The sequence below is a fragment of the Haliotis rufescens genome, unplaced genomic scaffold (assembly GCF_023055435.1).
Source record: "Haliotis rufescens isolate VD_foot unplaced genomic scaffold, xgHalRufe1.0.p SCAF_7, whole genome shotgun sequence".
NCBI classification, from domain to species: domain Eukaryota; kingdom Metazoa; phylum Mollusca; class Gastropoda; order Lepetellida; family Haliotidae; genus Haliotis; species Haliotis rufescens.
This window is the reverse complement of record NW_025964361.1, coordinates 54,762,398-54,787,368: the sequence shown is the minus strand read 5'-3', so window position 1 is coordinate 54,787,368 and position 24,971 is coordinate 54,762,398. Positions and strand designations below refer to the sequence as shown.

The following is a 24,971-nucleotide window of genomic DNA, read 5'->3' as shown; positions in this document are numbered from 1 at the left end:
CCTTCGTTTCAGCACCACAATACCTCATGTGGTTGCATAAATTTGTGTCTCACTTTCAAATCACACTGCCACATGTCCATCTGTTCAGCTTAAGGTCACTATTCTCCAAACCAGTGATCAGAATGGATCCTCACATGACCAATCGACACAACTCTGCAGTGTTGAAGCATTTTAGACCATTAGGCCAACTTTTCTCTCAAACAGCATAAAACATCCACACTATGGTGACGACAATCTCATTAAAATCAGACCTAAGTTCTTGCTACTGCTAAACAAAGATCTGAGGACATCCCAGTACGGGTCACGTCAGACCGACCTTGTGCAAACTTTGACCGACCAATAGAATGACCAATCAGAAGGCAGCTTTCTCGTGCTTTACGGCACTAATTTCAAATTGGCGACTACGCTTCTAAACATATTTGGACAAATTCTCGATTACAAATTTGAAAAATAAACAAAAGAACATTCTGGAGTGGCTAATAGATGGTCTAGATTGTATGGATTCAGTCGTTAAACCTGTAACTATCTTTTGGAATACCCCGTGTTAAAAGTTTTCGAGGTTGTATGATTAGAAATCACATTCTGACTGTCACTTTCATGATCTGGTAAGCAACGCTCTGATTGGTCGAATGAAAGGTCGTTCTGACGTGACTCCTAATGGGATGTCTTCAGGTCTTTGTTTAGTGGTAGCGAGAACTAAGGTCTGATTTTAATGAGATTGTGGTGACGGAAACACAACTAGTATCACATGTATTCCAATACTTTATTCTATTACAGAAATCAATTTTTTTATACTATATATACATCAGTAGTGAAAACAAAAAACTTCTGAATACCATATTTGTGAAACTTATACTTTAAGATGGTGTCAGTTATCTTCAACTTGCTGAATATGAACTTTAACATTTGGTCATGACAATATTAGTGTTGGAATCAAGAGTGCAGCATCCAGTTCATGACATCACTTTAAAGCAGATATCTGAAACCACAAAAAAATGAATCAAATATCTTATCTGGAGCTCTGTTAAAATACTGTAAAATTTGCATTTTATCTCAAACCTCAAATAAAATATTTCAAATATTTCAAATTCACACATTTCTCAGCCCATTTATACACTTTATTAACAACAATTAGTGAAAGCACACTTTCAAGATTTATTTTCTGGCATATTTCTCAGCAATGGTGCCCCAAAACTGCTACCCTTTTGATAATTCCAACCCACTAAGTACATAGAAAGTTGCATGATCAAAAACATAAGAACAAAGAGTTGAAGGCAAGTGTTTTAAGAAGCACATAGTATTTCAAATAAAAAATATGACTAAACTTAATCAAATAGATTGCAAACATATGTCCTAAGTCTAGATGATACAATGGACACTTCTCAAGAACATCTGTGCATCCTTACAACAGGACTAACTTGCATAATTTCAGAGCAGATTTGTTGATATGCTATTTCCGATGACCTAAATATGCGTTTGTGGGGGAAGTATTTAAATGTATGGGACCCATGTATTTTACCTGAAGTTTAACCCAATCTGTGGTATTTCATGAAGGGTGTTTTAGCAAGGGATGACTGTATTTATGTTTATGTTGCAACATTACAAAAAGAACCAACATCAGATATTTCAAATACTTATCTTGAACAAATATACAGTTTGGAATCCCAATAAAATTCACATTTCTAGAACTGATTTGCCGCTCTGATAAAGGGTACTTATATATTTTATTATGTGGCTGTTTTCTCAATATCATTTTCATTTTAACACTTAGATCAATTCATAACATTTAATACACTCCTGTGTCACCATTTACAGTGTTGATATTTTCCATTCATCACTCCAATTTACCGGTATATGCATAAAACCAAAAGGACTAAACAAAAATGCAGTAAATGTAGATAAGGGGGCACATGTGAAATATGTGCAGTTAAAGTAACAGCAGTTAAAAAAATAATACTATGCCCCAAAGTACAATGTAATATAATTTAGCATTGACGACAAATTCAATATGGTTGACATGGTGGCCATATTTAGAATCTAGATATTATCACTGTCATCTTGTTACAATAACAAGCAACTAACCAAGTCACTGAACCTGACCACCCAATTACTTAACTCATCCCTTATAACAAGGATAGGTTGCAGTGGACCTATTCTAACACAGAATCACCACGATGGACTGATTTTTGTGATTCTGGGATTTCTGGGATTGTCATTAAAGTAAAAGTTTTAAACAACTGAAGGTTGATGCAAGCTAACATTAGCTGATTTCAACGCTTGGTACCTGAACACATAACACATCTACAGACTGAATTTGGTTAAAATATATCAACATTGGTCTATGTTTTGTGTCGTTATATCCGCAGCCATGTTATTTTCGACCACCCTAAAGGAAGATAAATTTGAAAGTGACTATTGAACATAACATGTCTTTACACACATGACCATTCTATTTTATGTTGTAATTTAAATTTCATGTCCATTATTCATGTGTTCAATCATTTTCAGATGACTTTTGGACCCCACAGCCCCTCAATACCTGAAAAGTTCATGGTGAATCTCAAACCTGAACTGTGTTCAGATAACAGCAGTTATGTGGGTGATTTCTGACCTGCTGACAGATTATTGTTCAGATCAATATTTGCTTCAACTCAGACACCCACCTCAATGCAGTTATGTTTGCGATTTCGGACCTTCTTGATTTTGACTGATTTTAGTGACTTTTTGCCTAGTTTTACATTTAATGTATATTTTATAAAAATAAAAGTCCAAACAAAGGAAACAGTGGATAAATAACACATAACAAGCCATGAGGAATTTATCATCCTTTAATTTTCAAACCCCTGATGAAATTTGGAAGTTTAATCTTACCCAAAATGTTGAAAAACTTACTTTTCCACATAAATTTTTTAACCAGATGTTATTCTTCCACCTTATTTGATTTGCAAATTTCCATGTCAGACAAAGATCAAGCGGTGTCATAGGATTCCTTTTCACTTGATCAGGAGGGATGCTGTTGTGTGCCAACTGAAATAAAAAATATGACGATGATAATCAATGCTACTCCATAGTCATACAGTCATCGGAGCCTTGGTCTATAATTCAGGGTACGATTTCATTCTGTCTTACCACCTGCACCAGGTGCAACAAAGTGAACTAAGCAGGTTGCACCACCAAAATTTTCTGTTATTTTGAATTTTAAATAAATTCAAAGAAAAAAAACCCTTGAGAATGTGCTCCAGAATTTATTTTGAGGTGAATCTGTACATGCCTTTTCATATCATGATATCGAGTAAACAACCTTAAACAGAAGTCTCAAAGTGTCTGTTGTGATTGTAACCTCATGAGTGACTGTTCTAGTGGTAAATGTGAAGAATGAGTCCTGCAAGTTCAATGTATTCAGACCACCTGTGTATTTCACTATTTTCATGAACTTTTGTTTCCTGGATTCGAAAAGACTTGCAGCCAGTTCTAAAGAATTCAGTTTTCCACTTATGGCTGGAAATGTTACCTGCACTGGGTGCAACCTAACCTCACCTAAAAGTTACCGACACCTGGGCCTAGTTGCACAGAACAATCTCAGTTACATCGATCTTAGGCGGCTACAATCAATTTTACAATCACCATACAATTGTCCTATGCCACTTTCACAAACCCATCTTAGTGTGATTGTAAGACGGCTCATCTAAGATTGAAATCTTCAACGGTGGAGGTACGAATATCTTAAACTCGACTCCTGTCTACAGTTGTCTGCAAACGCGCATAGCTTGCTGCGTATACAATAAGTGGAACTGTTCACGACACACAACATGTACCTCCCTCCATCGCACCTTGCACAGTTTCAAGAAAGGTGCCAATTATTTGAAGGAAACGATTACTAGAATGATGGCATATATTTTTGTCGGCATTAATAGTGTCATGATTTAGGAATTGTTATCTGTTGCAACTTGAGAAATACCTACTCATGTTTTTTTATCAAAAGTATTGAAATACGAATAAATATATTATTTAGTGACACAATCATTATGAAAATTAAAATAAATAATACTAAAAATATTTTCTAATAACATAACACGGGGGAGCTTTTCGTAAAATCCTAAATATATCCTTCATGCTTTCATTTCGTTGCTGTGACAAAGGATGTTATGTGTACCTTTTCAAAACACAGAAAGATGCAGGATTTCAAGAATGCATGGGAAATAATAATAATGAATAATGTTTCGAGAAAGCAGTTGTTTAATATATATTCACTTGGTATTAATTATATTGATAATTATTTTTAAAAGGTGTAAATTTTACTTTTGCTATTTATAGGATATTTTACACAAATTTCAAATGTCTCATCATGTGTATTTGCTTGTTTAATAAATACTTTTCATTTCTTTCTAATTCAGATTTTAAAATCCCTCGTCCCCTGCCAACTTGATTTTAGATTTAAACATGTTTGACTTCATCTAATATTTATTTGTAGATTAATTTAATGATGAACTAAAGACAAAATAACTGACACGAATGGGACCGAAAAGAATAACAGGGGGAGCTCAGCGATTCTACAACATTAATACACTGGGCAAGGTAGATTCTACGCTACATGCTTACACAAAGGGAAACCACTCTCATCTAGAGTATAAACTATGATTAGCTGCCCTTGAGTTATCGAAAAGGTCACGGACGTTACTAATCGCTTGCAGACAACTTTTTAGCCGAAGCCTAAGATCGTGATCTTAAGGATTTACAATAATTGAAGTGCTAAGATTGTTCTGTGCAAGTGGACCCAGCAATGTTTTTACCTGCACTGGTGGGGCTTGTATGTAGAGAAATCGATCCCTGTAATTGAATGTGATTATGGCTATTAATGTAGTGTTTAAGTAATAGTATAGACAAATACTACAATGACAATGACAGAATTTGCTGCGTATATTTCTTATTTATCAATAAGTCATTAAAGCCTTAATCATGTTAATGATATTTAACATAACCCTAAGGTAATGATTGTTCTCTTCCTGTCAACATTAACGGATTTCTACATTCAACTGTTTATTACTCAAAATTGTGTATCTTGTGTAAGTGAATAGGCAATATAATCAGAAACCTATTATCAGGATGAGTTGGTTTTCAACGCAGAGATCCATGAAAAACGTTTGACAGTGACCATCATACGTAAGGGCAATGTGTTGAATTGGAACCCCTTTGATCACATGTGTCTAATGGTACGCTCTCTGATTGGGTGCTGCCTAACTTCCTTCTTTCTTACATGTCATTCACTGGATACAATAGATCATATTTGAAGATATTGATGAATTTCAATAATTTCAATTGTCATACACACTGGTATACCATAATGACATTATAGATGGAAATAAATACCTTCTACAGCAATTTAATATCATCTAACAGTTCTGGAATAGCTAAATATGCAAACAAAAGAATCAACATGTTTTTACACTATAGATGACTTACTGTACAATAACTTACATGTCTGAGAAGGGGAAGAAAACAACATTTTAAACATATGTACCATGTTGGTCATGCTCAAACTCAGATAAAAATTTTTAATACATTTCTGGTGACTTTATTCCTGGAACCACACAAAAAATGACAGCTTCATAACAATTGTAGGTTATTAAAGAAATGTAAAAATAAAGCATCACTGGATTCAAGGATTACATTAAGGTTAAAGTTCATAAATGTGCAAATTATTGAAATACACACAACAGAACCCCGTGCAACATTGTCACCATATATTGAATTACATGAGCAGTCTGTGCCCCAAAATGATGGGTCAACTAGTCCAAACAGGATTTTAGTGTTGACAAATTGACTATTATTAATTTGACTTACTACATCGAGCACAATGTTACTAGACTTGCGTTTCAAAATTGGGGGCTTTTCAGGAAGGATTGCTCAAGCAAAACATGTTATGTGTTTACAGTATAAAGAATTAGTACATGCATTATAGTATACTTTAAAGTACCAGACAACAGGCTACCGCTTGCTACTTGAATTCCGAAATGAAAAGACGTTGATCCTTCATTGTGTTCAGTAGTATACAGTGCAGAGTCTGGTGAGTCCAGTAAAGAGTCAGAATATAATATAGCAGTTGCCTTATTAGTCTAAAGCAATTTGTTATCTGCAAATATATTAAAAAATATTGGACATTACTATTTAATTGGATTAGGAATTCCACAGAGATTAGATAAGTACGTAAAACATAATTTTAACAGTATGATTAGAGAATCAAGATGATATTTTTAAGATTAGAAATTGAATTTGTCCCCAGTTTTAAGAGGCTTGGGTAAACCCTGTAGTGACCAGGCTCCATGGTCCAGTGCACAACATTCACAATGTAGGTCTAAACTAAACAGGGGGCCCTAGCACTTGACCTTACATCTTCCACAAACAGCCTGTCAGCTGAAAAGGAACATAGCAGTTTTCTTATAATGTTCAATTCTTCCAATCCAGGTGCAAAGAGTTTTAATATTTATAATATTAATAAAAAACCATATACTTTATGCTGACATCCCTAGCACCGGTTAAAATGATGGTGACTCGCTTGTATTACTTTTCCCATTTCTATTAGATTGGAGACACTTATTTCAGAATATGATGAGCAAACTTGACTCTTGTCAGGTAATATTATCAATACACCAGGTAGGCACCTTGCACAAACATAACTTGAGAAAGACAGAGACGAGTTCAACAAAAAATACCACAACAAGGTAGTGCACATTAGCTCTGTTGTGAGGAAGATACTGATTTTACAACTAAAGTGGACACTTTCTAGCACATTTTACATACATACATAACCTGAAGATACCATATTAATTGTGTTACGACAAAGCATGTGCAGATAGTTGAGGGAACCTTGGTTTGTGTCTCTTACAAACTGATACAAACAGTCTGTATTCATAATAATCAATAAAAATAGCACATTATAATACTAGAGTATAAGATTATTTAAAAAATTGAACTGTATAACTTTGTTTGTTTGTTGTTTAATGCTGTACTAAGCAATATTCGTGCTTGACAGCTGCCTGTAAATAATCAAATCTGGACCTGACAATCCAGTAATTGACATCGTGAGCATCAATCCATGCAAATGGGATACGATGACATGCATCAACATGGTCTCTGAGCCTGACCCCTCAATCACGTTAGTCGCCTCTTATGACAAGGATAGTCGCCTCTTAAAGCAAGCATGGTTTGCTGAAGACCTTTTCTGACCCTGATCTTCACTGGTAAATGTGTATAACTAAACATGCTGAAGTAGTGCCCATGATCATGTGGCACTTGCCACCAAGACAATGACAAGAACTACAGTAACAATATTCCCTCTATTTGGGTACAACACAAATTGTCTAAAACACTGAGAAATAGGCACATTTGCTCTTAGTCCTTATTAAAGTGTGCTGGTACTGTATAGACAAATCTTATTTTGGAATGTATCAGAAATAACAAGAAAAAGACAAGGACAAATGCAGGCCAGTAGACAAAGTGAAAAGAAAAATATACAATATATAAAACACTGCCAAACAGATCACTATTTAAAAACAACACATGTCATTTTTTGTGTGTACAAGGACATTATAATTGGGGATTCAATTATACTTACTAAAACAGGATGTTGCCAGCAATGTTCACTACGGTTCATGATATGGTATTCTCAGTTCTGTCCATTGCTCATAGGCAGATGTAGTGTCTGCTACTGTCAACAAAAACATTCCAACATTACACCCTACACTAAATTGTATGAGTTAAATTCATCAATAAAATGGTATTTTGCCTTCAGACATTTAGTTATCAGAGGATTACAGTTAGTTAGATGCTGTAGGCCTAGTCATAATCTTAAAATATGACAACACAATTATTCAGGTATTTAAATGGATAAATTTGAGTTTGTTGACAGAGGTTGCAAAGAAACAATACAGATGTAGACTGACCAGTGTAATTAACTAACAGTTGGGGAATGTTGATCATGACTTGTTATAAAGTCTATCAATCAGCCTCTCTACTATCAACAAACATTTAGGCCTACAAAACAAACACTTTCACCAGCCCTTTGAGAATACCAGGGTCACGTGATGGTGTTTTGGAGCATTTTCAGTTGTTTGGGACTTCAGAGCTTGAATAAATTTTCTGCCTCCGATGCATACTGCTGAAATGTAAACAGAATACGACATATAATAGTATATATATGTAAGTACTAATTACTAGTAATTACTATACCAGTTGGACTAAAAGAAACGAGCGATTCTGAAAAGGAACGTGACCCAATCGTCTTTGGATGCAAGTGATTCGCGTCAAAACATGGGCGCTTTATACCAGGCAACAACTCCAATACAATGTACGATAGGTAGTACTGTAGGACATACTGTTTCGGTAAAGCACTCTTTCTTTTAGAATAAACGGCATTTATGATGCGTGACCCTGCTTGTGCACGTCGACGTTGTTTCTAGGGACGCAAAGAAGGCTACCTGTAGAAAACACGCACGACATTACGTTCCCATTTGTGGCAATGGTAGGAATATTGAAGAGTATTTATTGTTATGAAAACACCCACGTTTGTTGTGCTCTATTTAGAGAAAAGACACAATTAACTAGCCTAAACTTGGCCTAGGTTGAGTGGAACAAATGACGTGACCTTACACAAAATGGCGGCGGATGATGATGCATGACGAGGTCATGTGACCAGCTGGTGATGTAATTATCAATGGTTACCGTATAATTTTCTTCATGATAATGTAGATTCTATTTGTAATTCCAGGTGACTGGGAACATACTGGAATGGTGGTTGAAAGGTTTGCATGGCGCATTTCACCATTACGAAGCTACTTCTACATCTAGAAAGCTAGCTGGTTACAGGCTGAAGTTGCTCTGCGGTAATCTATTTATTTTTCTGTTGAGACAGAGCCTGGCTTGCATACTGTCGACGTAGACTCGTTGACCAATGAAAATCATTTTAGACATGCTCCTTTGCCGTTAGCTAGTAGTAGCAGTAAATGTTAGTCTCCAGAGACGTAGAGACCGTCTTTGTACCTACTAGTAGCAGGTCATAGTTGCTAACAACTCTGTGCTAGTAGTAGGTAATATTTCCTGGATCGGGTGGCTGAAGATGAATTCTACCCGGATCTTCAAAGGGTAACTCCATACCGAGGAAGACCGACTCGGTGTATTGGTTACGGAAAGGCGCGAGTGGTGACGAAGCTGGCAGTGCTCCTCGTCAGTGCTCTTCACATCCTACTTCTCTTGACAATAAAATAAAGTGAGCGAGTATGGTTTTACGTTGCTTTTGACAATAATCCAGCAATATCACGGCTTGGGACACCATAAATGGGCGTCACATATTGCACTAAAGTGGGGAATCGAACCCGAGCTTTCGACGTGGCGACGAACGCTTTAAAAACGAGGCTACGCAATTCACTCATTCGTCGCCACTCGCCCCTTTGCGTAACGTGAGTTTCGTCCCATTTGTCACCAACTCGTGTTATTCCGGGACAAGCCGAATAGTGACTCGTGCCCCACTCGTGGCCATTTTTGCGCCTGGGTTTCGTCGTAAACGCAAACGGAGGAGCGGTCGGGTAGCCTAGTAGTTAAAGCGTTCGCTCGTCACACCGAAGACCCGGGTTCTATACCCGACATGGGTACAATTTGTGAAGCCCATTTCTGGTGTCCCCCGCCGTGATATTGCTGGAATATTGCTAAAAGCGGCGTAAAACCATTCACTCTCCAGAATCACAGTACCAGATACAATCAAAGTGCATACATGTAATCTTAGCATCATAACGATCGTCTTACGAAATATGTCTCTCTCTCTCTCTCTCAGCGCAAACGGGCATAGCTAAAAGAATTGTCAACTCGTTGCGTTTTGATTCGCGGTTTTTTTCCCCCATATATCATAAGTTTTCCAGATGCAATTTAAACACATCGGGGCTTACGGTATTTATACAGTATGATTGAACATATATGTATTTGTGATATAATTTTAGATGCAAGACATATACACAATCATAAATTATTCCTGAGGGATTCTTTGACCAAAGTCATACGCGCATTCTGATTGATTTGTCGCATTTTCGCACATTACATTCATCGATAGGGGGACGAGTCTTCTTGCATGTTACGGAAAGAGGCGAGTGGTGACGAATGAGTTTCGTCCATTTAGGCGTAGTTTCGAATCCCGTTTCGCCATTTTTTATTGTTCTGGGTGTGTCAGCACCATACTCGTGCTCATGGGTTTCCCCAAAGTGGTAAATGTCTGAGGACAAGAATCTGACATGCCGTGATATTACTGAAATACTGTTTAAATCGGCGTCAAACAAAACTCACTCACTTATCCGGCCAGGTTGACTCGGACGTACATGCTGAAAAGACAGACCGGAATATGTAACTAAGCGGGGTGTCAGGTACCATGTGATCTGTGTATCCATTTGTTCCAGGTGGTATGAGAACAAATGGAATATATCTTTATATGCTGAAAAGACGCATCAATATTATCTCGTCTTGGTGCAGCAGAAACGAACCTTTCTGTTAACCGGTTCTGAGAACTGCCATCTCTCAACACCATTTTGACAGTTTCATTGTCAGATTAAGATGCTAAAGTATCTTAAAGAAATTTGTAACTGTCAAATCAACCGTTTTTAATCCAGCTTGGGAAACAGCTTTCAGGTTGCCGTGATTTAATGCAAGGCAAAGTCCAGAGGGAGCAGTCATTATTACAGATTTGACAAGAAGTAGGAGATTTAATTATTTAGGCATCCACTTCAGATTTGCCCAAAGGTTTGTGAACATGCTTAGCTTGTTTCAACCGCCTATTTCAATGACAGCCCTGTTTGTTTTAAATATTATTCAAATATCATATCTGGAATATATTTGATTTTCATCACGCAATTCAATAGTTAGCATGGGGTGCTATTCGGCCTCGCTGATTATATACATTAGCCAATTGTATGGAATCTGAACGAGTAACCGAGTTTCCATTTCTCAAGTGAGTGAGTGAGTATGGTTTTACGCCGCTTTTAGCAATATTCCAGCAAAATCACGGCGGGGGACACCAGATATGGGCTTCACACATTGTACCCATGTCGGGAATCGAACCCGGGTCTTCGGCGTGACGAGCGAACGCTTTAACCACTTGGCTACCCGACCACCCCCATTTCTCAAGCCATAAGGAGTGTGCGAGTATTGTTTTACGCCGCTTTTAACACTTTGACGACTGGGAACATTACACATTGTACCCATACGGGGAATCAAACCCGGGACTTCGGCGTGACGACGGGGAACATTACCAATTGTACCCATACGGGGAATCGAACCCGGGACTTCGGCGTGACGAGCGAACGCTTTAACCACTTGGCTACCCAATAATGAGCAAAAATACAGTGACCGGTGAAGAATCAAGCTTGGAGAAGACGAACGAATGTTCGATAAGACAAAATGGACTACCACGTAGGTCACGCGTCCATGCAGTGAATGTATGATCCAAACCGATCGACATGTAAATAACCCGATGTTGTCGTCTTCTAACCGCGTCGTGGTCTAGTGGGTAGAGCGTCTGCCCTTAGTGCGGAAGTCGGTGGTTCGATCTCGGCCGCGTCCAAATGTACTTCACCCATGCTTGCCTTAAAATGCGACTATGCTTGTCTTAAAAGGCTTCTAACGGGATCGGGTGTTCAGGCTCGCTGACTTGATTGATGCATGTCATCGTATCCCAATTGCGCGTATCGATGCTCATAACTTCAATCATGGATTGTCTGGACCAGACTCGATTATTTACAGACCGCCGTCACATAGCTGGAATATTGCCGAGTACGGCGTTAAACAACAAACTAAAAATCAAATGGTACTTATTGTTTCCCTGCCTGGCGCTCGGCATTAAGGGATATAACGAGGACTGGTCGGCTCGGACTTACTATACTGTGTCTCAGCGTTAAATGTGACAACTGCGGCATGGTATCTCAGTATGCTAGCATGCACTATAAAACCGGCATTAGATAGGAGTAGTACAAGCAGCCTCATACACACGTGCATGCACGTCGTTCTGTAAGTGACATGATCTTCAACGTTAAACCACTTTCACCTCACCTCTTCTGCAATAGAATTTGCTCCGTCGAAGTCTAACAAGTTCCAGACATCGTGACATTCCATGCTGGTAAGTCACCAGTACCCTATGTCGCAGTCGAAGAGAATGGGGATTGGTTGGTCATGTTGGGTGACTTAGCTGATGGTGTGTCATTTTACTCCGACAGCGTGAATCCTTACCAGTGTTTTCAGCCAATGGATGTTTTCCTCCCTCTCTCTCCCTTCTTTTAAATCAAACTGTACCTTTCTCTTATGTGTCTCATATAAAACCCATGTTTGTCGTAAAAGGCGAATAACGGGATTGGGTGGTCAGGCTCGCTGACTTGGTTGATGCATGTCATCGATCCCAATTGCGTGGATCGATTCTCATGATATTAATCACTGGATTGTCTGGTCCAGACTCGATTATTTACAGACGCCGTCATATAGCTGGAATATTGCTGAGTGCGGCGTAAAACAACAAACCAACCAACCAACCAACATTATCAGATTCTAGCGTATATCTCCAGTGAAAAGGATGATCAGGGCCCACTTGCACAAAACGATCTGAGCGCTACGACTATTGTAAGCCTATGTTAAAGTATGGGAGTTAAGATCATCTTAGCGCTAAGATCGCTTTGTGCAAGTGGGCCCTGGACCCCGTTCCACAAAGAGATCTTAGCGCTACGTCTATTGTAAGTAAGGGTTAATGTATGGGCGTTACGATCATCCTAACGCTAAGATCGTTTTGTGGAACGGGGCCGAACTACTTATTACACGACATTTATGATAAATGTATGTTTTTATCTAAAACAAACTGGCAGAAATTGGCATTTTATTCGGAACTTGATTCAGGTTCAGAAAAAATGAGGTGAGTACAATTGGGGTTTGACATTCAAGATTACTTCCCGTACAAAAAGCGACGTGCGTGCGTGCTTGCGAGGATGTGGCTGCTCGCACAAGCCTGGAGTAATGCCGGTTTCATAGTGCTAGTCCACTGAGATACCATGCTGCAGTTTGACATGTGTACCCCACTCAGACACAGTATACTGACTCCGAGCCAACCAGTCCTTGTCACATTCCCTTCATGACGAGCGCTAGGCAGGGTAACAACAAGTACCATCTCAAAAAGTATTTTGGTGTGACACCCAGGTACAGGACCAGCAAACCGCACAGATGCTGCTATGAGATGCAGAAGATGTTGAACAGCCTGGGAACTGACGTCACAGGCATGATTCTTTTATGAACGTTTCTATTGGTTTGTGACAGTGAAATGTCCTTCGTGACCAACTCATGTAGACTAACATATAGTCTCTGAAATGAACATATCGTACAGAAAAAACAGTTGCTCAGTTATCTTAATAAAAATATAATAAAAAGGGAGCCCAGTGATTCTCTTCCTGATACTGCAGTAATCTAGACTTACCAAACATTATAGACTTGCATGGGCTGTAGTTGATATATTTGTTTCAGGGTTTGTAAGACAGACTACAACTCATGTTATTCCGGGACAAGCCGAATAACAGCTTACGGAATGTATCAATGCCCGTTTGTAAGACGTATCCAGAAAGAGTGAATGAGTATGGTTTTACCCCGCTTTTAGCGATATTCCAGCAATATCACGGCGGGGGACACCAGAAATAGGCTTCACATATTGTACCCATGTCGGAATCGAACCAGGGGACTCGGCATGACGAGCGAACGCTTTTAACCACTAGGCTACCCGACCGCCCCCTATCCAGTAAGACAACAGTTAAATCAATAAAAAGAAATGAGAGCATGTCAATCATACTGAAAACTTAAATGACACATCTTTTCACAATTTCAAAATAATCTCATAAAATAGTTAAAAAATAACCAATTTCATTTTGCAAAATCAATATATGTATTCAGTGCAAGATCATGTTTGACATTTTGCTAACTTTAACATCTGTATATGGTACAATCCATGCACTGACATTTCAACAAGATTCCAGTTTATAGGCCAGGCTAACTCAGCAGACCTAGCATGATGTTCTGCATCTAGGCCAACACAAACAGTCACTACATACAGTCCTCATCTTCCCCAGGCAAGGGTGTTAACTAAAAGTCCAGTTTTCACCCTTGCTGCATAAGGCTGGAATTCTGGAGTTATATTTTAGCGGGGTTAACCAGTCTATGCATCGTCCAATCAAAATCGTGTGACGAACAAGACATCCGGTTTGTAACGTGGATTTCAGCGTGCATATTTCGGTTGACTGCAGGATTTGCAGAGCATGTGTACTGTCAACAGGGCGTTGACAGATATTTGGCAAATTGTTTCATGTTTATCATCAACCTGCTCAAGTGATTTGATGCACTTCGTAGGGTTAGACCCGTTTTATTACAATATAGATCTTGATTATCGATCAGATCATCTTGACTGGGCACCACCACTTTGTTTGAAGCAAGTGATATGAGAGGTGGAATCTGATTGGTCAAGAGGAGGGACATTGAAGGGACATAACTCATAATAGCCACTGGTGGCACTACAATTGAGCCTGGAAATTCCAGCCTAGTTTGGCAAGGGAGGAAAGTGGACTTTTATTGACAGATAACACCCTTGCCTCGGTAAGATGTACAATATAATTATCACATAAAACCAGTGTTCGAAATACCTGCCTGCCCGACCGTCCGAGATGGGTTGATTTCAACTCGGGCTGCCAGATTTTCAAATCCCCCTGCCCGACGGTCGGGTTATATTTCATATGTGACAATATTCTAAATATTTCCCGATGATAATCATTAATTTACATGTAAAGATGAATGATAAAATGTAACCAAAAAGAAATCCCGTTAGCTTATCCATAGAAACATATGATTATAGTGGGCAGGCAGGTTTTGGTCAGGGCTGGCAAGTATTTCAGCTAGCCAGTCCTGTGGTCTGGAAGAAATTTTTGGGAGTTTCATACCCTGATAAAACTATCCACATAATCATTGGCCATGGTGGCCCGGTGGTATAAGGTGCCACACAGTCATCATGGCTGCCAGGAATCTCTGGTCCTGGTTCAAATCCAAGATTTGCCCCGAATATGAACCTTGGCTTGTCAAGCATCAAACATATATTTATGGATTTCATTTGATTGGTAAACATGGACTACTTGTATCACTTAACTGAAGCTCTCTTCCCCTACTTGCTGACACACTGTGACACACGGGTCCTTAAACATGCTAAACACACTCACTCATTCATCAGGTAAGGTAATGTTGGTCAGCCTTGTGGTTTTGAAATGTAATGTTTCACTCACAGCCCACCCTAAAGTATAATGTTTCTGGTAGGGCTGGGACGGGTAACTCGGGTACTCGGGTCAGGTGGGTCCTGAGTAGGACCCGGGTGCCTACAGGACTACACGGACAGAAGTTGAAAATAATACAGACAGGGCCTGAAACATCATGCTTTGGGGGTGGGGTCTTAATCTATGACAGATGCATAAAATGAATACTTAAAATTTGGATATGTATAAGAAGAGATGATGACCCTAACATAGGATTTCTATCAATATTATCTTAGAAAACAAATACTGTATTCGACGTAATAAGCGCCCAGGGTGCTCTCAAAATTAGAAATAGGGGGCTCTTATTAGAATATTATTTTGGTGAAAAAAAACAGAGTTAAAAGATATATTTCGTGGTTTATGCTGACAGCCAGAAATGTTTATATACGACAGATATATATTTCCAGAATTTAATTGCCCATGAATGAGGGTGCATATTACACACGAGTGCGTATTATACACAAATAAATAGGTGTTGTTTACATTGATCAATCGGAAGGGGTGCTAATTGGGATTGTTCACTAGCCAATATATTAGCAAATATCGCCGTGGGCGCTTATTAGAGCGGGGCGCTTATTACGTCGAATACGGTACCACATGTTTGAATTGCCCAGAAACGTAATAAAAAATATAAATTTGTTTTGGTGTGGTTGATAATGTGACTACTGTTTCTTTTCATACAAAACTGATGGATAAGCATATTTACATCAGGGTGGAGTGAAAGGTTTGATTATTCATATGGTCAAATGAAATCAAGTAACAAAAATCAGTTACTCCTTGAAAGACACGCTGCTGATTCTGGACGAAGTGGGTGTAGATACTTGAAGGCATGAAACACAGGAAAATGTGCATATTCAAATTTAAGGACAATATTATCAGTCCTTGTCGGTGTAAATTGCCAGTGAGTGAGTGAGTGATGAGGTTTTATGCCGCTTTTAGCAATATTCCAGCTATATCACGGCAGGGGACACTAGAAATGGGCTTCACACATTGTACCCATGTCGGGAATCGAACCCGGGTCTACGGCCTGACGAGTGAACGCTTTAACCACTAAGCTACCCGACCGCCCCTGTCAATGTATGTTAATAAAGATGTATTCAAACAAACCACTGCTTGTTACAAAAAAAATATCTATAATTTCATATTCATATTCAAATACAGAATATCATTCTAATAATCAAATTAAAGACATCTATGTTTGCATTTTAACAAGTAACATCATAAATTCAAGGCACCTTGTGAATCAAAACACATTAGGCACTATCCCCATTCCTTGTTTTGTTTGTTTGTTTGTTTGTTGTTTAACGCTGCACTCAGCAATATTCCAGCTGTATGACAACGGTCTGTAAAAGATCAAGTGTGGACCAGACAATCCAGTGATTGACCCTTTCTTGGTAGCAATATTCCAGCCATATCACAGCGATCTGTAAATAATCGAGTCTGGACCAGACAATCCAGTTATCGACCCATTCCTTGTACTAAGACCAAACAAAAATATTCTATATATCACATGTTCCCTACAATGTCACAAATCCATACAGCAACTCATGCTTGCCGTAACAGGCGGCTAACAGGATCGAGTGGTTAGGCTCGCTGACTTGGTTGATGCATGTCATCGTATCTAAATTGCGTGGATCGAAGCTCATGATGTCAATCACTGGATTGTCTGATCCAGACTTGATTATTTACAGACCGCCGTCATATAGCTGGAATATTGCTGAGTGCGGCGTTAAACAACAAACCAACCAACCAACCAAAAGAGTAGGGCTTGGTGTGTGGTTATATTACCAGCGTGTACATATGCTTCACGTATTTGAAGTGCAAACCATCAACAATGTCACAAATCATACAGATAAACAACATGACCTCGAGTTATATACATGGCTGCTCTATAACAGTGACAGTGGGCGTGTCAGGACTTCTCACAGAGAACTTGAAGGGGGACCCTAACCCATGGCAAGCAGCTCCTGAAACAGAACAAATATGTAATGTGGAATTATATATTGTAAGATAATGTCTGATGATAGAAAGTGGCAGCTAACTGAAACATTCACAACATATCAAGTCCCATTATTTCTAGATCTTTTTTAGTGATGGTATGCAACAACAAGAAATCTTGAGAGTTATCCCCCTTTTGTGCATTGACACCAAGCTCCTTCCCAGCGCGTGACACCTTTGTTACACTCTCGGTAACATCGCTGCCACCAGTGTGGGCGCGGCCATTTCAAGAATCTTGAAATTTGCCCTCCAACCCCATATGTAGTAACGTTTATACTTTTGTTTCTGTCTTTGGGAATGCCATCATATTTCAATTTGAAAAGGTTTACGACTAACCATGTTTTCCAGATGAACTTACTTTGTTGTTTTGATAATCAGATTGGTTCGAGATTGCAGACTAACGGAAAATCAACCAACTTCTCCCTTACATTCTTACTATATCAATAACATGATAGTTTTAATGAAACAGAAATTCAAATTGACAAACGAAGAAAGTAATTTAGCAGCGATAAGTTTATTCGGCGTCACAACAGTCGTCACTTGTTTGTAAACATAACGGTCATTCGGTTGCGAGTTCAACTCCAAGCATGGTTGTGGCCACCTATTCACAGTGGGGAGTTTTGACTGGTGGCAGCGATAGTATAGAGAGCTCCGGGAACGTACTATCGCTGTGAGGAGCTTGCATTGACACTGGGATAGGCTATGAGTACACTTAAAGGAACCACTAATTTAGTTCGTTATAACCGTAGTTCATTACAAGCATGTGTACAACATACATACAGTAAATGGCCGGGACTAAAACCAGTTCATTATATCCATCAGATTGTTCTAAGCGTGTTCGTTATAGTGAGTGAGTGAGTATGGTTTTACGCCGCTTTTAGCAATATTCCAGCAATATCACGGCGGGGGACACCAGAAATGGGCTTCACACATTGTACCCATGTCGGGAATCGAACCCGGGTCTTCGGCGTGACGAGCCAACGCTTTAACCACTAGGCTACCCGACCGCCCCCGTGTTCGTTATAAACAAAATTCACTGTATAAGAGTGAGACGAAGGCGATTTAAGGCCTTCTATGATCTGACTTGCGACTTCTCTACTCTGCTAGTATGGACAGGATACTTGTCGGAAATTGCTGTCTTTTCTGCCTGCTTCTAACACTGGTTCCAGGATTCAAGAACAAGCACGCGCCTCATTCAAGACATTTGATAGAGACAAATCCTAGGCATCTGTGAGTGCATTGACCTCGATTAGACTTTGTATGTCTGCTGTAATGGCTGCATTGGTAATTGGATTAACATTCTGTAAGCAAAGTGATCACTTTTTTTAAGTGCCACAATCACCTATGGTTCATTTCTTTAAGAGGAGAATTTGAAAATGGGGTCTTAACAATAACATCAGAGCTGTCAATCAAACAGCATCCTCAATCAGTTTGCAGACACAACAGTCCTGCATCTGCCATGAATACTTGAACCTCTTTGTGATGTATGGTTATAACAAACTCAAAGGGACCACAAATTTTAGTTCGTTATAACCGTAGTTCGTTATAAGCATATATACAGCAAATGGTTGGGACCAAAAATAGGTTTGTTATATCCGCTATTTTTAACCACCAATTCAAGACCCAACCGGTTCCAGTGAGAGGGAATCAGCGAATGCTGCAACCAAGAGCACTCAGATTACATCTCACAAACAGCAATATTTCTCATATTTCTCATGCAACCTTGCAGCTCTCAAACATCTGCACAGTAAACCCTTTTCCTCACCATATGTGCCCTTTGTATTGGCCGCTATCACAGCACCCACGAACTTGGGGTAGGCCTTGATGATTGGCATGATGCTTTTCTCAGCTGCCTTCTGGGGCGTGTCTCCATTAGCCATCATCATGACAGCGTTGAAACTGAAATACAGCAACAATCATTGTATCATGCTCTCAATAATAATAATAATAATAATAATGAGTCCATTTGTATGGCGCCAAACTCCATACCAGCTCGTGTGCTCATGGCACTTACATTATTATCCCAGAGAATGGATCAGTGAGAACTCGATTTTCATTCTCAGCTCCCTGGGGAGTATACTACCCAAGCTGCCTGTGAAGCACTAGAAGGTTAACAGCCACATTACCATCTCGTCCTACCGGGTACCCACTCACTGCTGGGTGAACAGAGGCACATTTCGAACAAAGTCACTTGCCTAGGGAGACACCACATGTGGTACATGTGCTTCAGTGTGGGGCAGGACCGCAGCCCTAGAAAATCTCAGGAGTCAAGCTGCTGAACGTAGTCAACCATCCATCTACTCCCCGAGACCAACGTTGCTTAACTTCACCTGATTTGTGATCTGTGCGCTGTGCACAGGATCATGTGCCACCACAGTTCTAGTGAAGCAATGACACGAACCGAAATACTTACCTGGGTAGGAAGCGCATCATGATGTCTCCGTCCCCCGTGGCTGCAGCGCCCCCTACTCCGCCGCTGGCATACGATCCTGCACCAACTATAGGAGAGTCACCCACTCGCCTGCAAACAGGTGTGAGATTAGAAATGTCTAACACAATGACACATGTCTAATAAACTTTATGGTAACTGGATAGGAAACATTAAAAAAATATGGTAGCATAACAAATAAAAATTAAGCCACCATTATTAACTAACTCTGTATTTATAAATGGGATACTGAATAAATCAAATGGTGTTAAAACTAAAGGCACTACAATGATGCTGACAAAACTTGTATCTCCACTTCATGCGAGGGCTACTTGATGGCAGTGTGGACACAGATTAACAAGAAGAAAATGAGAGTGAGTGAGTGAGTGAGTATGGTTTTTACGCCGCTTTTAGCAATATTCCAGCAATATCACGGCGGGGTACACCAGAAATGGGCTTCACACATTGTACCCATGTACAAACCCAGGTCGAGCGAACGCCTTAACCACTAGGCTACCCGACCACCCCAAGAAAATTAGAAGAAGAAACTGCAAGGATATGTCATTTGATAAAAATATCTGTATCTGTCTGTATGTGTGCGTTTGTTGTTTTACGCCCCACTCAGTAATATTCCAGCTTTATGATGTTGGCATGTAAGCAATCAAGTCTAGACCAGACAATCTAGTGATGGATATTGTGAGCATCAATCCACTCAGCTAAGTCACTGAGGCTGACCATTAAGTCGCCTCGTAGGACAAGCATCTGTTGCCAGAGACCAATCCTAACCCAGAATCTCCATGGGACGACCAGCATAGGTTGCTGGGAACACATTCTAACCCAGAATCTCCATGGGACGACCAGCATAGGTTGCTGTGAACACATTCCAACCCAGAATCTCCATGGGACGACCAGCATAGGTTGCTTGGAACAAATTCTAACCCAGAATCTCCATGGGACGACCAGCATAGGTAGCTTGGAACACATTCTAACCCAGAATCTCCATGGGACGACCAGCATAGGTAGCTTGGAACACATTCTAACCCAGAATCTCCATGGGACGACCAGCATAGGTAGCTTGGAACACATTCTAACGCAGAATCTCCATGGGACGACCAGCATAGGTAGCTGGGGACCAATTCTAACCCAGAATCTCCATGGGACAACCAGCATAGGTAGCTTGGAACACATTCTAACCCCAAATCTCACGATACAACCAGCATAGGGACCTGGGGACCAATTCTTACCCGGAATCCACATTAGGGATAAAATTATCCACATTAATGATATTAACATATGACCTATACAAGCTTACCCTGGTACTTTATGTGACAGTCCATTGGTGGAGGTGCCAGATCCAATCTTCCCGTCTTTATCAACCACCACCATCCCAATAGTATCATGGTTCCATCTGTGAATTGGTTTAACAAAATCTCGATGTGTGAACAGCTTACTGCTCGGCTTGTAGGGGCCACAGCTCTTTGTTGGATCTGGGGAAACATTCTGTAAGCAAGCAGTAAAATAAACGTCATAGAGTGCACTAGGGCTGGGACAGGTAACTCGGGTACTCGGGTCGGGTGGGTTCTGAGTAGGACCCGGGTACCCACAGGACTACCCAGACCCGTGGTTAGTCACATGATATACTGTTTAATGACAAAAACTCACCAAGCTCAATGGTTACACTATATGTCGCTAATGTTCTTTCTGACGATACACACATTCCTTTTGACTTGTATATGTTTGAGTAAAGATAAAACTTCAGTCAAACTTCAGTGTACCATGATCTGATTGTTTGATACATGTATCTAAATAGTTTTGGCCAGGGCTGTGGTAAAACAATTCCCAATCAGACATTTTGTTCCCAACTCTTGAGACCTACAGCGGGTATCCAGGTAGGGTCGGGTAATAGGGGGTCGGATACCCGGGTAGTAAATTTGGACTCGTCCCAGCCCTAGAGTGCACTCATAGAAACGAATTCGGAAAGCCTACTAGTGAGAGGGTTGGTTTGGTATAATGCCAATGTGACAAGTATTTCAACTTTATGAAGTCATTCTAACTTCATCTGGGGGTAAGTTAGAAGTGATGCAGGTCAAAGGGGTTAACCATTTTGAAAAACAGAGAAACATAGTCAGCACAAATATGGGACACGAAGCCATGATCATAGGTTCCTGGCATGTCTAAGGAACGTAACTCTGCACAGCACCTTACACACCTGCCCCCTGGACAGTCTACTAACCTGTTTAGTGATAACATATACATTACACAGGTCAGAACAACCCAAACTTTCAACTTTTGTACGGGTGTAAACTAGGAGAGTGTTGTCATGGTGACTGATTTACGACACCCATTGTCTGAAGAACATTTGATTGCAAAGGCTCATTACCCTGGAGCCATGACATCTATATGCCTTGAAACATTTAATTGCTGTTATTTATAAGATGCTAATCCTAATTGTTAATCCCCAGTTTTGTGTACATCGACCGTCTGCCATCCTGAACAGGATGTGCAAGTATGTCACTGATGATTTACTGTTTACATTTATATTTATTACTTACTAAATGTCAGGTGACCTTGGCTATATAAGCCTTGGTCCAGAATGATTGAGAGGAGAGAAGGAGAGAAGGGGTTTGACTCTCTTACCAAGCAGACCTCTCTCCCACAGCCCAGAGTGTGTACCGACTCTCTGTGGCACCCTCAGTTATTTTCTAAGATATTGTAAATTGTTAATTGTTCTTGTAAATAAAATTGTGATTTGTCTCCTGTGACTCTGGCTCTTTGCTGACTAATTCCCCAAGAAAACCAGCACGTCATTTGGAAGGTATTGTTCACCCAGAACAGTTCCAGGATAGTGTCTTGGTGTCCCTTCCATGATATGGCTCGAATATCATAAAGATGGCCCCCCATATATACACCCTGATTCATTTCACTGCTGTATTTTATTGAAGATTTCCTCATGTCTAACAGTGATTCTGGTATATGTGTGTGTGTGTTTATTGTTTAATACTGCACTCAGCAATATTCCAGCTACATGATGGGTGTCTGTAAATAATTGAGTCTGGATCAGACAATCAAGTGATTGACATCATGAGCATCAATCCATACAGTTGTGATTCTGGAATAGAAACGGGATCCCGGCAGCGAATATGTATTTTGAACAATGCAGATTACTTCCCTTTTCAGACACCTATTACATCAAGCATGGGGTAACTGTAAGTTACCCAGGCCGGGTTCTCCCTCAAGGATTGATGGAGATAAGACACTCACCTGTCTATAGTTAGGCTGACACTTGTTTTGGAGCCAAGAACTGTGTATCTCTGCTGACCTGTTAGTCGTTAAACTCTCTTCTTTGAATCCCATCTCAACAGCAAAATCTTTGGCTTAAACAAATTGAGTGATGAGGTATACTTAAGGGACCAAAAATCGAAAAAGTCTCCTTATTAATAGTAAGGAGTGTTACAAGCTCTACAAATACAAAACCGTCCAAATATCATGGACAATATCAGTGTATATTTGATTTTTTTTAAACTATATGATTGACATCTGAAAATGGGATATTATACACAATGCTGTTGAAAAGAAAATGATCTTCATAATACTAGTTCAAAATTTCCACAGAATCGCATTGTCCCTCGTGTCAATTGGTACACTGGAGTCACATGGTTACCTGATTCTCCCACAAGAAGAGTCTGTTGAGTGTAGTCCATTACAGCTCTGGCGACGCCTATTGCATTCTTCACACGTCTCAGATCTCCAACTGATCCAACATCATGGGTCTCTCTGTCAACCAAAACAGTTATTTCATTATACCAAATAAAAAAGCATTTTCACTCTTCTGACTAACATGATTAACAGAATACCATAAGTCAAGGTGCATCTTGAGACTAAGCATGACTGACATTCCTAAAGATTTTTCCCATCAATAAAGTATCCTCATGCATGTATAACACATTAATGTACATATAGATAAGTTAGTGAATAGCCTATTGCCTCACGCCCCAAAAGCAATTACTCATTCTAGGTACAAAAAAATTGCCTTATAGACAGAGATATATAAGTAACCTTGACAGTTATTCTCGGTGAATATGTTATAAAATCTATATGATAGTCCAAATACAAATGATACAGTGTTCAACAAATATATCTTTATTTTATTCATAGAGAACACAAATATGATCATATATTGTCTAAATACCCATCCATGATCATGGCATCGAGAGTTGTCTCCCCAATTTCATCTGGACTGCCTCCATATCCCACAGTTCCATCACACTGCTGGCTCTCACATTCACTGCATCCCGCAACCAGGGCATCCAGATAGCTCCCTGTCTGAATCTCACTCCAAGCTAAATGAACAACAGGCACAAACTCAGACACAGAACTGTAATCTGCTGGATGTTACAGTAGGTAACAGTGCCTTAGTTTTCTTATTTTTTTACATATTCTCATACTTATAACATGATATTGTCACAAATGTTATATTTGGGATAACACTTTCTGAGTAAAGTACAGATTCTCGTACTTTTTTGGGTTGAGTCCCGTCCGGGATTCGAACCCACACTGCCAGAGTGAGGCGCCTAATCGCCAGCACACGGTGTCAGCGATCTCACCCACTCAGCCACCGCGGCTTCCACAAAAATGAAAGTCCGACATGATATTGTCGTTGAACCTGAAAAGTGATAGTTTCTTTAAGTGATTCTATTAAATAGATTCTCATTGTCTGATCTCGGTGCTCTAATTCATTCAAATCTATTCAAACATGTTTATTCATCTTTATGATTAGGACACCACAAATTTCAAATGTATGTCATATCCTGAACATATGATAATATCAAAAGAACGAGAAAACAGAATCCATATTCTTAGAAACAAAATCAAGAATATACCTTTCAAAGTTGCGTTCGTGAACGGCCATGTATTGATTACAAGAGGCAGTGGGCCTGCACTCCCATTTACAGAGAAACACAACAAAACAGCAACATCAAATAATAAAACTCGTAATCCCATGGGCGCCGCCATTTTGAAATCATGTGACTGTAATCTCCTTACACGGATGACACTTTGGACTTCACACAGCCTATTTTGAGGCAGCGCATGGGGAGAAATCATTGTACAGCTAACATGTTTTTCTAATTGTAACGTTTGAGACCCTTTTAGAGTTATTTTGCAAAATAATTATAGATGAATTAATACTTATACCC

General features: G+C 39.7%; 1 protein-coding gene and 1 long non-coding RNA gene across 19 annotated transcripts; both read right to left on the bottom strand.

Moving 5' to 3' along the window:
* Positions 1-749: 749 nt before the first annotated feature.
* LOC124117802 lies at positions 750-9,100 on the bottom strand. Of its 18 annotated transcripts, none has more exons than XR_007218997.1 (6): positions 9,041-9,100; positions 7,941-8,155; positions 7,613-7,705; positions 4,791-4,827; positions 2,893-3,027; positions 750-979 (listed from the first exon to the last, which is right to left on the bottom strand). It is a non-coding gene; the product is annotated as an uncharacterized LOC124117802 (long non-coding RNA). The 18 variants fall into 18 exon arrangements; XR_007218999.1 differs by having other exon boundaries at positions 7,941-8,152; XR_007219001.1 differs by having other exon boundaries at positions 8,070-8,152.
* Positions 9,101-16,524: 7,424 nt separating this feature from the next.
* Positions 16,525-24,807, bottom strand: LOC124133712 (N(4)-(Beta-N-acetylglucosaminyl)-L-asparaginase-like). Its single transcript, XM_046498195.2, has 8 exons — positions 24,657-24,807; positions 23,966-24,116; positions 23,438-23,550; positions 23,038-23,150; positions 21,089-21,276; positions 19,762-19,869; positions 19,114-19,247; positions 16,525-17,317 (listed from the first exon to the last, which is right to left on the bottom strand). Exons 1-8 carry the CDS (start codon positions 24,787-24,789, stop codon positions 17,223-17,225), a joined length of 1,035 nt encoding a protein of 344 aa, XP_046354151.1. The 5' UTR covers positions 24,790-24,807; the 3' UTR covers positions 16,525-17,222.
* Between the last annotated feature and the right edge of the window lie 164 nt (positions 24,808-24,971).